We start from the raw sequence: 16,281 nt of genomic DNA, 5'->3' as shown, positions 1-16,281 counted from the left end.
AGCTTCGAAGCTTCATGAAGCAGTGTTTTGAAATCGCCCATCACTAGATATTGTTGAATAAAGTCGTTATTTTGTTTTTTTGGCGCACAAAATGTATTCTCGTCGCTTCATAACATTAAGGTTGAACCACTGTAGTCACATGAACTGTTTTAAATATGTCTTTAGTAACTTTCTGGGCATTTGAAAGTGTTAATTGTCTTGCTGTCAATGGAGGCCTCACTGAGCCATCGGATTTTATCAAAAATATCTTAATTTGTGTTCCGAAGATGAACGAAGGTCTTACAGTAATTAATGACATAAATTTAACTTTTGTGTGAACTAACCCTTTAAGCTAATTGCATTTAATATAAATTTAAATATATTTTCAGTAAATTGAAAATAATATGCAATTAAGGGTCCGAAATTATTACATTCAGTTCGCACTTAAGTATATTCTTTTAAAGTATATTTATTTCTGTAAAAACTAGCTAGTCTTTTAAAAATTATGTTACTTTTTTCACAAGGGTAAATTAAGGTAAATATAATGGGGACATAAAAATGCACTGCATAAGAGGTACGGCCCATAAAGCTTTTAAGGTGGAAAAACTTTCTTAGTGCACCTTTAAATTAATGTCACTATTGGAAAATGTGTACTGCATGCAAACACGCATCTCTGTGATTGGCCACAGCGTTGACCTCATCATCCTCCGCAGCTCCTCCCCCACTCTCTCCTGCTTCAGGACCATCACTCGTATCCTTAGAGCGTCAGCACGCCACAGCACATTCTCTGCATCCAGAAGACTCCAGCTCCATCCTGATACAGCAGAAGCTTGAAGCTTTGACATTAGAGTAATGGAGAGCTTGCTGGATAACCCAATGAAAGCCGTGCTTTATCTCAAAGAACTGACCACTATTGTACAAAACCAGCAGAGTCTGATTCAAACCCAGCGGCAGCGGATTGACGAGCTGGAGAGGAAGGTTGAGGATCTGATCGGCGAGAATCGTCAGCTGAGAGATCCGCATCAATACCATCACCATCATCCGCACCACCACCACCACCCACCCCCGCGGACCAGCAGCCCTCAGCCGGCCGCTCACCCGCACCAGCATTCGGCGAGTCTCGGTCAAGCCCAGCCGCAGCAGCATCCGTCCAAACAACCGCAGCATCCTCCGGCAGCTCCCATCCATCACCCGCAGCATTTGCAGCTGGTTCCTACATCCCCACCGACTCTCAAAGCAACCCAGTCCAGCCCGGAGTCCGCAGAGGACGAGAAGAGAAGCCCGTCCTGCAAGTCTCTGGTTCCGCAAACACCTTCAACACTGTGCCGGTCCGTTGGACTCGCCAGGAAACCGGAGTGAGTAAAAATCACACAGTACATCACACACTCTATAACCCTGTGATCATGCGGCATTTGTAAGCATTCAGAAATCGCTACATTACAGTGTCTACGCCAAAAAGGGAATGAAACGATATCCCTTTTAAAAGTAGGCTAGCCTATGTGTATATAGGCTATAAAGATTAACAATGACTTATTATTATTAATAATAATAACAACACAGTCTAATTATAATATAACTATAACCACAGTTTCATGGATACACGCTAGAAAATGATATTAAGGCCTAATAAATAATAGTAATTTAATTTATTTTTTATAGCACCTTTTTAAACCTCAAATGCAGCTAAAAATGCTTCAGATATTAGAAAATAAAAAGTATAAAAATTAAGAATTAAAAAGTGTTTTAATAAAAACTAATTACAAACAATTAAAGTGTTATATGCAATAGGCTACTACAGTATTAAGAATAACATCATAAATACCTTTTATAAAGCATTATATACAGACTTCATGTATTGAAAAATAGGTCAGTATTTTTACCTGATGTCTTTTTGTTGAACATAGGGTAACCTGGTGATTATACTAATTCAATAAGGAAAATATATACCATATGAAGCATTAGCATCAGCTATAGGCCTACCTGACAAAACATTTGTAGAGTGTGGAAATGTTAGCAAAATGTGCAGAATAGGAATAGGAATCCATCGGAACATTCTATCAATCACTATTATGATGAATTTATAGGAATTTATAGGAATTTAACATAACCCCAGGAAAAAAACTAGAATTTTTAGAACTAATATGACAATTATGATCACAAATGTTTTGCAGAACATCAAATGAAATTTTAATCTTTAATTATTTAATCTGAATATTTACAACTTCCATCCAAAACATACCTGTGATTTCCTGTAGCAGGGCAACTTGTAGGATTTTAAAGATTACTCCTAAATTCCTACTGGATTTATATAGATGACATAACACTAACAATGTGTCATTATAAACTTTTCTACAAAATAATCACATTTTAAGTACATTGTGCTCATTATTATTCAGTATTTATGTGCAATTACACAGAGGGACACTTTAATGTACCCTAGAACAAAGACCTTGAAGCCTTTCATTTGATTTGATTGCTTTATAAGCTTCTGCAGAATGATTAATATTAATGATACACTGGACGCGAGTGTACTCTATAGATTTTCTGGATCTTTTAACACACTGACTGGCTGTTGTCAACCCAGCTCACAGAAAACCAACTCATGCTGATTGCCTCAGCAAATCCTCTTTAATATCAAAGGCTTATTTTTGGGCTCTTTCTACGAAATCTGCTGAACAAAATAATATCCGGCTTTATCCTTCTGTGGTGTTGTGGTGTAACTGGACTGATGACACTTACAATCTGAAAGTGAGACAGTGAAATAATTGTCTTTAGGTATTAATGCGCAACCTGATTAAGATAAAATCTAGGACGAAAGTAAATACTGTAGAAAGTTATTAAACCAAATCAGTTGAGTAATAAATGATATTAAAGGGAGTTCAGTATAAGCTGACAGCACTTGTTGCTGCATAATGTTAATTACCACAAAAATTAATTTTAACTTGTAGCTCCTTTTCTTAAAAATATCCAAGCAAAAATCTGGCTTACAGTGTGAATGAGGCCAGTCCATAAACTGTAAAATATTTAGTTTCAATAGTATAGCCACAAGATGTAAACAATATGCATCGTAACATGCAACAAAATCTCTTACTAATTTATTCTATGTTATATCCATTACAACTTTGTTGCCATGACGACATAATACTAAAACCCTAAAATGAACGTAAAAATGATGACGTACTACGGAGCCCCGCGCATGAAATGCCAGAATAAAAATATGTTTATCATGGCCACCTATTAACAATTTTACTACTTACTACTTTTTACAATTTTACTACTTACTTACTTTGTCAGTACGTTTCACTAATTCCTTCCCTTAATTTAAGTAAATCGTGTGAGAAAATTTGTTTCCTCGATTTACTAAATCGTGGCCATGCTGTACTAATTCATTCTCTTGTTTTAGTTAAATCAAAAATCATGGAAACAAATTCTTAATTCTTGGCCACGATATAAATTTTTCCCCACACAGGCTCATTGGAAAAACTTACCTGTGTCAACAATTTTTCAAAACGCAAAATACCCACCAATATGTGCACATATCCCTGAAGTTTCTAACAGAAATGAACACTAGAGGCTGTAAAACAGCAAGCACTTTTAATTGTTTTCACACACAATTATGATTACAGATTATGGATTATTATAAAACAGTTAGTTCCTGTCCTTGATTTTGATTGGTCAATAGCTGTGTTTTATTCAAGATAAAACACGGCTATGACCGCTTCACCCAACGATTCTGTGTATCACTACACAACACCCTTAGCAACCACTCGTAGCAATGTAAACTGTATGTTCTCAGTTGATATTGTTCATTGAAGCTGACTGTATTATGTAGAAGAGTATTGTGAGAAAAAGATAGAGTGAGCGAGTTTATTACCTGCATTCAGATTTAGCATTTTCCTTCAGGTCAGTCCTATGTTCATAATAAAAAATCTGTTTAAATGTCCGATGTATTATCTTATCCTTTTAACATTTAAGGGGTTTTCACGTGACTTACAGCACTAGTCAAAGCATTTGTCAGTTGTGTGTTGTTCCATTTTCAAAAACAATTCAGTCTTTTCAATATAAAAGTACTTGCTACTGACTTACACACTCATAAAGACAGTCTTTTCCGCTGTCTGATGACGTGAAAATGGAACTTCTGTTGCTCTTCACGGTCAGGGACTATTTTTTCCGGTGGAAGGAAGGCTTTTAAAAAAAGTTTACTTCATGAAAGTTGCATTGATACATATTTCTGACTTTAATATTTGTATTGTGTGCTAACCGTTTTATAAAAGCAATAAGGTACTCGAGGCCAGTGCTGTATCGTGAATAAGTCATGGCTGAAGGGCGTGTCCACTCACCAGACATTCCGATTCAGAACTGCGGAGATACGTACAAATGGCAACATAATAAAACGTTGCCATATTTACGCTCATCTGTTCTGGAAAAACTAAACACACTTTTAGCGCCACTCACCGGACATTTCACTTTGAAACTGTTGCGAAACATGCACAACGCAACGTATTTTGTGTTTTGCAAAAATGTTGACACAGGTACGTTTTTATAATGAGCCTTCGTAGTAGGCTACGAAACATAAGAGCTTTTATAAAATTCACATTTTTGCTTTCTTCCCTCAAAAAATTCCATTTTACTTCTATTCAAAATAGGCTCATTGGACTTTTTTTTTTTTTTTGTTGTTTGCAAAAATACAAAGTTCTGTCATGAATCTCTAGATGGTGCAGGCTGATAGGTCTTTAACTCAATTTGGGCACAACAGCTGATTTGTTCTTGCTGTATCCGTAACCAATGAGCTTGGTCAGCATTTGCTGTAGAAGTTGCAGCGAGCTTTCAGAAACCCTCCAACTTCCCCAGCTCCACCTGTGTAGATCTGCTATGGGTAGTTTATGTACGCTATATTGTACAGCAGCAGCATGTTCTACTTGCTCACAGCAGTGTGTCGTGTATGTATTGGCAGTAGCAAGTTCCGTACTTGCTCTGCAGCAGCAGCAGCGTAGCAGATCTATTCCACCGAGACCAAACATACAGTATCAACACTGTCATATCCATTACCATGCCAAACAATCCGAGAGTTGTCATGACAGAACTCCAAAAACGCACATAAATAAAACTCACCCCAGTTTCCAGCTGAAATGACCACTAGTGGCAATTAAACACCAACAACTTTTATTTCTTTTTTTACACAAATTATGTTTACAGGATGAATATAAACTTAGAGTGACAATAAAAGAGTTCAAAGACTTGTAAAAGCAAGCTTAAATGTCAAGGTTGCTTCAGCAAATGCTTTTTTATCTTCACATTTGCTTATTGGTTAAGTTTAGTGTAGGGGGTATGTTATTTTCAAACACAATAGAGCATTAACATTTTAGCACCGCTCACGGGCATTTTATTTTCAATCTGCTGCGATACGACCTGTGTAATAAAACCTTGACAGATTCATGTTCATCTGTTTCGGATGAAATTGAACTCACTTTTAGCGACACTCACTGGACATTCTACATTGAAAGTGTCGCAAAACGTCCAAGAAATGTCACCACAGGCAAGGTTTTCCAATGAGCCTGGGTTGTCCATCACCGTTAACATGGTTGTTGTTGTTTTTTAAGGAATATCGCTCTAAGATGATTTGCATTTGTGTCATGTCTTTTGGAATATATCGCTTATTTGTGACTTCTGATGCAGTCTATGGTGATAAACACAGTTTTGCTCTTTCAGCAGCAGGGAGAATGCAACACATACTTGCATTGCATTATGATTTGTGGTCTGACTGACACATTTGAGTTTATTTGAGTTAGGCTCTATCTCTGATTTTAAGGCTTTATCTCCTTAAAAACCATCCACTTAAGAAGGATATGGAATACATTTGCATATACCAGATGACACAGTGAGTCACCACAGCTGGGATCTGAAAGGGCACAGGTCAGATGAACCTGCGTGCTGTGGAATTAATGTGCAGGCTAAGATTAATGGCAGTCATAAATCACACTCGAAGGTTAAAATGGAAGGATTAAATAAATAATTCACCAGAATGTTGGTTAGAATGTTGGTTTCCAGGGAATTGACTTTTCCACAACCTGTTTATATATACAGTACATCTTAATTTTGCAGTTTCACTAATGGAAAGTACTACTATATTGTTAATTTTATGATGTCATAATAAAGAGAAAATCTCATTAAAATAATTACATGTTTGAAATGGAAACTTTGTTGAGTAAATGATATATACAAAATGGTGTCAAGGTCAACAAGTCTCTTAAAACATCAGATCATTTGACCTTTTTATGACATATATGAATTAATCATTTATGATATTTAAAAAGAAACTATTTATTTAAATAGTTACCCCTTTAAATGGTTTGTTCACCCAAAAATGAAAATTCTGCCATTAATTACTCACCCTCATGTCGTTCCACACCCGTAAGACCTTCGTTCATCTTTGGAACACAAATGAAGATATTTTTGATAAAATCCGATGGCTCAGTGAGGCCTGCATTGCCAGCAAGACAATTAACACTTTCAATGCCCAGAAAGCCACTAAAGACATATTTAAAACAGTTCATGTGACTACAGTGGTTCAACCTTAATGTCATGAAGCAACGAGAATACTTTTTGTGTGCCAAAAAAAAACAAAATAACGACTTTATTCAACAATATCTAGTGCTGCTTCATGAAGCTTTGAAGCTTTATGAATCTTTTGTTTTGAATCAGTGGTTTGGAGCGTGTATCAAACTGCCAAAGTCACGTGATTTCAGTAAACGAGGCTTCCTTACAAGTGTTTCAAAATTTCAGTGGTTCACCACTGGGGGGCGTGACTTTGGTAGTTTGATACGCGCTCCGAACCACTGATTCGAAACAAAAGATTCATTAAGCTTCAAAGCTTCATGAAGCAGTGTTTTGAGATCGCCCATCACTAGATATTGTTGAATAAAGTCATTATTTTGTTTTTTTTAGCGCACAAAAAGTATTCTCGTCGCTTCAGAACATTAAGGTTGAACCACTGTAGTCACATGAACTGTTTTAAATACATCTTTAGTAGCTTTCTGGGCATTGAAAGTGTTAATTGTCTTGCTGGCTATGCAGGCCTCACTGATTTTATCAAAAATATCTTAATTTGTGTTCCGAAGATGAACGAAGGTCTTACGGGTGTGGAATGACATGAGGGTGAGTAATTAATGACAGAATTTTCATTTTTGTGTGAACTAACCCTTTAAGTAAAGATTAAGATGTGTACCCTCACATGTATTTTCCTTTTCTTTATCATAACACTCTTATACCTCATTTAACCATATACTTTTGATGAAAAAATCTTCAAAGTCTTCAAGAAACTTGCTTGTCAAGATTTACTTGCATTTTGGCATCCAACGTCAACATGAAATCAATTTTAATGAGATGGCCAAACTAGTCCTCAATTTCTACCATCATTTTTGGCATCACCAGCTTTTTCATGACATGTTAGACCTATTGAAGGCCAAAACTGTTTAAGATCTCAGTGAGAGTCTGGTGTAACTGCTGGGCAGATGTGATTTTCATGCACTACACAGTAAATGACAGATGGCAAACTTCAGAAAGATGTGATTTTTCTGAATACATGTCCAAAAAAACTAATATCCATATGTTGTTTTACATCTTTTGGCCATAGTACCTTTTTATACGACAGTGTTCTTTTTATTTTTTATCATATTGATTGTAATAGTGCGTTTAGAGGACTTGGATTAGATGAATACTTAATTTGAATAATGCATATGTTAATTGTTAAAAAAAAAAACACAATTTGAGGCCTACATATCTCTAGGCCAATATTTTCAGCTCAGCGGCTTAATGTATTTCTCAGCTGATGTCACAGACCTCGAAGCACACACACGCTCAGGTTTGAACGCCATCTGTTGTATTTGGCATCTGTGCTCACTGAAATATCCAGAAACACAGAATGATTGGAATGCTAAGAATATGCTGCTAAGATTTTTGCCATTGAATACCATAAAATTGAATCTAAAATCAGTAACCGTTCTAAACGGACAACTTCTGTGGCTATAACGCATTTTCTTGAAACATCTGTTGTCCAAAATAAGCACCACAAATGTATCATTTATGCATCTTTGCTATGCAACCAGAGAAGACACTGTAATTTCCTGTTATTAAACTGGTGATTTGAGATTGTTGTTCCAAACCGACATGACTTTCCTTCTGCGGAATAGAAAATATGTTACCCTTGTGAAACAGATCACATAGCATATTTTTTTAAATGTATTATAGTTTTAAATCAATATTAAATGCAATTAGCTGATTTTTTTTTTTTTTGATCCACTTAACTAGGACCTAAGTACATCTTCATATGTAATTTCATAATTACTTATATTTTCTCTGAAATATGATTAAAGTGTACTGCTGAATGTACTGACAAGCATTTACGGTAAACTTAAATGCAATTTTTCACCCAAAAATGAAAATTCTGTCATTAATTACACACCCTCATGTTGTTCCACACCTGTAAGACCTTCGTTCATCTTCGGAACACAAATTAAGATAATTTTGATAAAATCCGATGACTCAGTGAGGCCTCCATTGCCAGCAAGTTAATTTACACTTTTAAATGCCCAGAAAGGTACTAAAGACATATTTAAAACAGTTAATGTGACTACAGTGGTTCAACCTTAATGTTATGAAGTGATGAGAATACTTTTTGTGCGCCAAAAGACTTTATTCAACAATATCTAGTGATGGGCGATTTCAAAACACTGCTTCATGAAGCATTGAAATTTCGAAACACTTATGATGTAACAAAGCCTTGTTTACTGAAATCAAGTGACTTTGGCAGTTTTATACACGCTCAGAACCGAAACAAAAGATTCGTAAAGCTTCGAAGCTTAAAGAAGCAGTTTTGAAATCGCCCATCACTAGATATTGTTGAATAAAGTTATTTTGGTTTTTTTGCCGCACAAAAAGTATTCTCGTCGCTTCATGACATTAAGGTTGAACCACTGTAGTCACATGAACTGTTTTAAATATGTCTTTAATACCTTTCTGGGCGTTTGAAAGAGTAAATTAACTTGCTGTCAATGGAGGCCTCACTGAGCCATCGGATTTTACCAAAAATATCTTAATTTGTGTTCTGAAGATGAGGTCTTACGTGTGTGGAACGACATGAGGGTGATTAATTAATGACAGAATTTTCATTTTTGGGTGAACTAACCCTTTAAAATTAACATCCCACTACAGTTCAGATTATAATGTAGTATTTTACACGTATCAAATAATGTATCAAAATAAGTGTTCTTTAAAGTGTGATAAAATATCATTATCATATCATCATCATGATTTAAATGTACTTTAGGTTAAACATTTAATTTGACATTATTACAAAGTGAACTTTTACAAAAGTGTATTTGTGTGTTAGGAAACATATAGCCATGAAAATACACTTAAGTGGCGTTTTATTTCATTAATATCTTCAAGTACAGTTTTTTGAAAATATACTTTGATTTGAAGTACACTACTGATGCACATTAAATACAATTAAGTGCACTTCTGTTTCACAGGGTTATCAGATTGATAGCCCTAGTCACCTTCCACATTCATTTTCACTTTCCATGATTTTTTTCATGGAGAAAAAAAAAAAAAAAGATGCAGTGAAAATAAATAGTGACAGAGGCTGCCAGTTCATAACATTCAGAAAACCTTTTTGTCATTATTTCTTATACTTATGGTCTTATAGTCAATATTTTTGCCATTTTGTTTGGTGTCAATAGTGGTGCAGGAATTACTTTTCTCCTAAATGTTTATACGGGTTAAAAAAAAAGCACAGTCAGTTCCAGATTCTCCTTACTGAATATTTAAAGATGTCCTCAAAGTTTGTTCTCTTCTCTTTACGAGTGGCATCGAAGGGTACAAGCTTTGAAAGCTGCATTTGAATGAACTCCAGACAGGTTCTTGTCTTTGCTTTCTGCCAGGGACACAGGGTCACAAATCCACTTTTAAGTTTGTCTCAAAGAAGGACAAGTTGTTCGTCTAATTTGGCTGTACTGCTCAGAACACATGTCCCTGCAGGGAGGGAGGAAAGGTTTCTACTTGAAATGGGATTGATGTGATGGCATGAGGGAAGGTGGAGGATGCCTGGTTTTCAGAAATGTTCCTGATCAGTGATGACAGCCAGGAGATGAAAGTTTGTACTAATCTGACTTAATTTAATCATTAGTATGGTAATTTGATTTTATGGGACTCATTTCATTTTTACCCCATTTTTTAATGCAAAATTATTGGGAAGAAAGAATTGGATAAGAACATGGTATGGGTCAGGATCAATCCTTCATCGGCTTTTCTCCACATAAATAATTGTGGGGACAAGATAAATCTTACCTGTTTATTATCTTATAAACAGGTGTACAAAACAATCATCCTGGCAAGAAGACAAACCCATCAAAAATATTACAGTACTATTAATACTGAAGTCCTCCAATTTCATTTTCAATTTAATTGATAAATATAACTGGATAGGCAGTATGTTATTCAGTGTTGCAATTGACGACGGTTGTTATCGGGGAATAACACATCTAGTAATGTCTATCTGACCAATCAGAATCCAGTATTCCAGAGAGGAGTAATCAAAAGATTTAATGAACCTAAGCCAACATGCGCTGTTGTACAACAATGAACAGATGTATTTTTAATAACTAACATTAACAAAGATGAATAATAAAAAAGATATATATTTATATATTGTAACATAGCCTATTAAGTCAAGAAAAGAATACTGGATCTAAATGCAAATAAAAGATGTGGCTCCAGCACGAAACAATCCATGACTTGACAATGGTCATCATCACATGAAACATAATCCTTGGAAATAGTTACATAAACCATGACCCTCTGAAGAGGCAAGCAAACATACATGCAATAATCCACCCAGGCCAAGGCTAGACACAAGGTTAAGTAGCTAACTGAAACAATGATAATAAGGAACACCTGGAGCTAATTACAAAGAGCAAAAGAGCTACAAAGGCCATGGACAGAAGTACAAATGAACATGAACACATGAATGGAAAATTTCAAAATAAAAGACATGAAAGCATGAACAAAACCATCAACAGACATGACATATATTATTTATATTTTATAAAGTCAGAATTGTGAGATATAAATTTGCAATTCTGACTTTGTCTCGCAATTGTGAGAAAAAAGTCAGAATTGTGAGATAAAAAAGTCACAATTAACTTTTAATTTGTTTTATTTCGTGGCAGAAACAAGCTTCCATATGATATGAAAATAATATGGTAATGCAAAATATCTTAATAATCCTAAAAATAAACTTAATTTTCTTTTTATAAAATAATAATATAATTCCTTTTGTGGTAAAATATTACCTTGTCCAATTCTGGACAAGATATGTGAAAATAGACTTGGCCAGAAGAGAACTGGCCCCCCCGACTGAACCTGGTTTCTCCCAAGGTTTTATTTCTTCATTTTTGTCACCTGTTGGAGATAGGGTTCCTTGTCGCTGTCGCCTTTTGGTTTGCTTAGTTGGGGACACTTGATATTCAACAATGTTTTTGATCTGCCTGCATTGACACCATTGTATGCAAACTGAATTAAGCTGGACGATGACATCACTGTTTTCTCCAGGGCCGATGTATAGATGAATTAACTAAATTAATAACTATTGATTTTTTTAAAAAAAGGAATGAATCAATACTGAATTTACTTAAGCTGGACAATGACACTATTTTCTTCTAGAGCTGCTGTGCAGCCAAAATTGTTTGCCAGTTATCATGTAAAGCTGCTTTGACACAATCTGCATTGTGAAAAGCGCTATATAAAAGGTGACTTGACTTGACTTGGGCTATTTCATTTTGTAGATATACATTTGTAGATTTGTGAATTTTTTTGAAAGTTCAGCAGTTCCAATTTGCCATTTCTGTCACTGCTTCCCATTCTAATTACCGTTTGATTGTGTGTGTGTGTGTGTGTGTGTGTGTGTGGAGTGGGCTCTTGTGGGACAGGTTGCTTTTGGGCATCCCTCTGGCTCTGAGGTGAGAGTTGGCGAAGTTGTGGGCCGCACCTGAGGCAGTTCTTCAATTAGAACACACAGGTGTTCGCCCAAGTGATCTGACTTACACTTATGAGCACACACATTGACATCTACTGCAAACACACACACTCACGTATTCTGCCTGGCATACACTAACTCCCTGTCTGCTCCTTGGCTTCTATGTGGCTCCCCGTTTCTCTCCATATTTGTCCGCAGCTGAGGAGCTACAGGATATCACTGTGTGCCGTGGCCTGTGAGGCTAGATGGAAATGTAAAGAAAAGATGTAGCTGAGCGATTCAGATTCAACTTAACAAATTTCAGTAATGATTCTTTAAGTACTTTTGAGGAAGCACCAGATAATTGATCCTAACCATATTATACCATGTACGCACTATACTGAATTAATGTTCATTATAAACAATAATACTAAACAAAAACACCATTGTTTTTGTAACAAATATTTTATACATTATTGTAGATTTATTAAATATCATATATATTATTACATAGTACTTTTATGGAAGCACTTATTTTAGTACTTTTGAGGAAGCATCAGATAATTGTTTCCAACTATATTTTACAATGTACTAAATTGAATTTGTTTATTACTATACAAAAAACACTTGTATTTTATGTTATATATTTATTAAATATTGTATACATTATTTATTACATAGTACTTTTGAGGAAGTACCAGATAATTGATTCTAACTACATTATACTATGTACTATATTGAATATGTTTATTATAAACACTAATACTAAACAAAAGAACTGTTATTTTTGTAACATTTAAATGTTTACATTATTAAATATTTTATACATTCAGTATGGATACACTTTATTTTAAGGTGTCCTTTTTACAGTGTAATTATACATTTAAGTACTGAGTAATATTGTTTAACTACATGTACTTAGTATAGGATTTGGGTTTGGTTTAGGGCTTGTTGCATGTAATTATGCAAAATGTATAGTTATTACTATAGTAAATACATGCAACGTGTAACAAGGACACTGTAAAATAAAGTGTTACCTTTAAATATTTATTTAAAGGATTAGTCAACTTTCAAATAAAAATTTCCTGATAATTTACTCACCCCCATGTCATCCAAGATGTCCATGTCCTTCTTTCTTCAGTCTAAAGGTCAAAGTTTGAACTAATTGTTATATATTTGCACTAGCATATTGTATATGACAATTTAGTTCAAACTTTGACCTATGGAGGGCAGTAATACACTTAACAGCGTCTACACTGCCGGAATTCTAATAGAGAAGAAGAAGAAGAGAGCTAGTTCAAGACGAGCGTCTATGGTTAAAACGTATATAATTTTTAATTTTTTTTAGAAAATGACCAATCGTTTCGCTAGATAAAGACCCTTATTCCTCGTCTGGTATCGTTTAAAGCCCTTTGAAGCTGCACTGAAACTGTCATTTTGACCTTCAACCGTTTGGGGCCAACTGAAGTCCACTGTAAGGAGAATAATCCTGGAATGTTTTCATCAAAAACCTTAATTTCTTTTCGACTGAAGAAAGAAGGACATGGACATCTTGGATGACATGGGGGTGAGTAAATTATCAGGGAATTTTTATTTGAAAGTGGACTAATCCTTTAATATTCTATACATATTGTATACAAAACGTCATATGAACAACCAGACAGTTATTAACTTATTTATTAAGTTTTTGGATTATTTTGAGTCACATATGGTCAGAAGTAAGACTTCACTGAGTGAGTCACATGGTAATTCAGTAACTGCTCAGACTGATTCAGTGAGTGATTAATTTATTATTCTTATTGACTGGTTTGTTTGTGGCATATTGTAATAGGAAGATGCAGTGTTTTTGTTGTTGTTGTATTGTTTCTCTCTCATCACGTGTAATTCAGACTGGTTCGCTAAGCTAAAACATGATTCATTTTGCCGAGGTGATGAACGTAGAGTCAGTAGTGGTGTAGGTGGTGTAGAAAACACTGTCAGAGTGTTTTAGTATAGTGTTCTGTTCACACCAGCGGAAAAAAACTCAGACGCTCAAGAACCAAATGTCATGAAAATCATTAGGTTTCAGTATTTTTACCTCAAAATGGAACTGGTTCTGAATAAGAATCGGTTCTCAAATCTCAACCCTGGCGATGGTGCTAGAATTTTCTCAGTGTGGATGCTAGGCACGTCTGTATGGTTATGACAGGGTGACTGGCTCTCCCTTTTTGCATGGCAGAAACCCAAATCATGAATATCACATTTTCTATTGAGTGCTTTTAGATTGCTTCATTTTTCTTTTTCCTTTTTTCTGTGTCTGTGCAGTCAGCATCAGCAGCATCTGAAAAAGCCTTGCACATCATTAGTCAGAGCCGTACGTGCTCAGAGACGGGAATGTGGGGGGAAGGGTGTGAAAAGGTGACTATGCAAAGGTGACTTTCAAACATTTGCAGCACTCCCTGCTGCATCCAATGGACAGAGAGAGATGGCGATTGGGAAAGGTCGCACAGCAGTGGAATTCTAAAAGGCAGTGAGGTCAGATGTTTGTAAAGTGACCACACTCTCTCACTCATACATAAGAAGGCTCATGCTACATTGTGTGCTTCTTCCATTTAATTTTTTTTTTTTTTTTTAATCAAATAATCCCACGTTAAACCTACCATGCAATATTAATAATTTACTATTTGGATGTTATTTCTTTGTTGTCAGTGGACTTACATAAAATTAAAGCTATTTAACAGCAATTTATATGACAGTAATGTTACTGACAGCTACACCACTGACACCTATAAAAGACAAAAGTATTACGGGACTACTGGATTCTAAACAACAAAGAAATGCCACAATTTGAATTTATCAAGACCTCGAAGCAGATAGGAGGGAGAAACAGAGGCTAGGATATACGTAAACCTACCAACATCCGTTGCCAAGATTTTTTGAATGACTTATCATAAAAAAAACGCTTTAGTCGCATAACATCAGTTCATGGAAATGCCATCATTTCGCAATCGATATTTAGAAAATATCGCAAAAGTGGGCCTTAACATTTGCCAAAAATATAACTTTTTTGTTGTTATTAAAAAACAAACAAACCCAGGTGAGAAAAAGTTACGCAAAAGTAATGCAACACATTACTTTTCATAGAAAGTAACAAAGTAACGTAATTAGTTACTTTTTTAGGGAGTAACGCAATATTGTAATGCATTACTTTTAAAAGTAACTTTCCCCAACACTGCTGACAACAATGACATTTACAGAAATGCAATTGACAGCAATGTTACTGACAGTAATGCCACTAACAATATCAAAGTAACAGTACTGACAGCAATAACACTGACAGTACACTGAAAGCATTGCCATTGACAGATTGATGGTTACACCATTGATAGCAACACCACTGACAGTAAGTATACTGACAGACAAAAATACCACCACTGTGTATTACACATATTGCACAACCTCCCCTTAGCTAATTCTTTGACAACATGCAGATGATAATCTGTGTTTCATAGGATTAATATTCCTTTTCAAATAATGTTTCAGTGGAAAAAGATGAAATATATTTGCATTTAGCCAGTGTTTTATGGATATCCGAGAGCTCTCAATAATCACTGCTATGCCGGAATGTTGACAGCGCAATCATTTCCCAGCATGGGCACCAGGAAGTTGGCAGCACCTTTTCACTTGTGGAATGTCTAATTAGTAAAAAATTACAGTTGTTTTGTCCAAATGACTGATTTGGTATGCCATAAAATTTATTATTATCTGGAAGGTCAAAGTTGTCAAAAAAACAAACAAAAAACATATTTACAGTGCTTGCAATAGGAAAGAATGTTTCATAACTTTTAGATAATCTTTCTGTCTCCATTTTTCTCATCTTTTTACATGCATTTTTTTATGTAAGCTTACTAGTACAACAAAAGAACAAATTCAGTTTAATTCATTTCAATGAATTAATTAGAGACTATTTAAAGGTGAAGTGTGCCATTTAGCAGACCATCTACGGGAAAGCATTTTTACCTTTATGCACACAGTAATAATCTTTTAGATTGTAATCCTTTTATTTTTAATATTTGGCATGTTTGTATGCTGCTGCGCATCCCTGTGTGTGTAATAAGCAGAGTGTACACGCATTGTGCACCCACATATAGGTGCATATTACTAACGCGCTCTTTAAATAACAAAACAAATATTGCGCCATTGACTTTAGACCAGGTTTCAGTTGGTCAATGGCGCAGTCTATTTCTGTTGCCTCAAAATAGAAACACGCCAACAATGCGCCTGAAGACACCTCGTTTTCAGACCAACAC

General features: G+C 35.3%; 1 protein-coding gene across 4 annotated transcripts in view; it reads left to right on the top strand.

Annotated features, from left to right (window-relative positions):
- The first annotated feature begins 345 nt into the window (after positions 1 to 345).
- iqsec3a (IQ motif and Sec7 domain ArfGEF 3a) overlaps positions 346 to 16,281 on the top strand; it is a 158,070-nt gene continuing 142,134 nt past the window's right edge. Inside the window, exon 1 of one of the 4 annotated variants that reach the window (XM_051891106.1) lies at positions 346 to 1,334. In XM_051891106.1, coding sequence (XP_051747066.1) covers positions 832 to 1,334 — 503 coding nt within the window. In that variant the 5' untranslated portion in view covers positions 346 to 831. The remainder of the gene's footprint in view (positions 1,335 to 16,281) is intronic. The other 3 variants (XM_051891105.1, XM_051891104.1, XM_051891107.1) reach the window with 3 other exon arrangements.

This window comes from Ctenopharyngodon idella, chromosome 4, assembly GCF_019924925.1.
Source record: "Ctenopharyngodon idella isolate HZGC_01 chromosome 4, HZGC01, whole genome shotgun sequence".
Taxonomy (NCBI): Eukaryota; Metazoa; Chordata; class Actinopteri; order Cypriniformes; family Xenocyprididae; genus Ctenopharyngodon; species Ctenopharyngodon idella.
The sequence above is the reverse complement of the archived record's forward strand: the minus strand, read 5'-3'. Positions and strand labels throughout refer to the sequence as shown.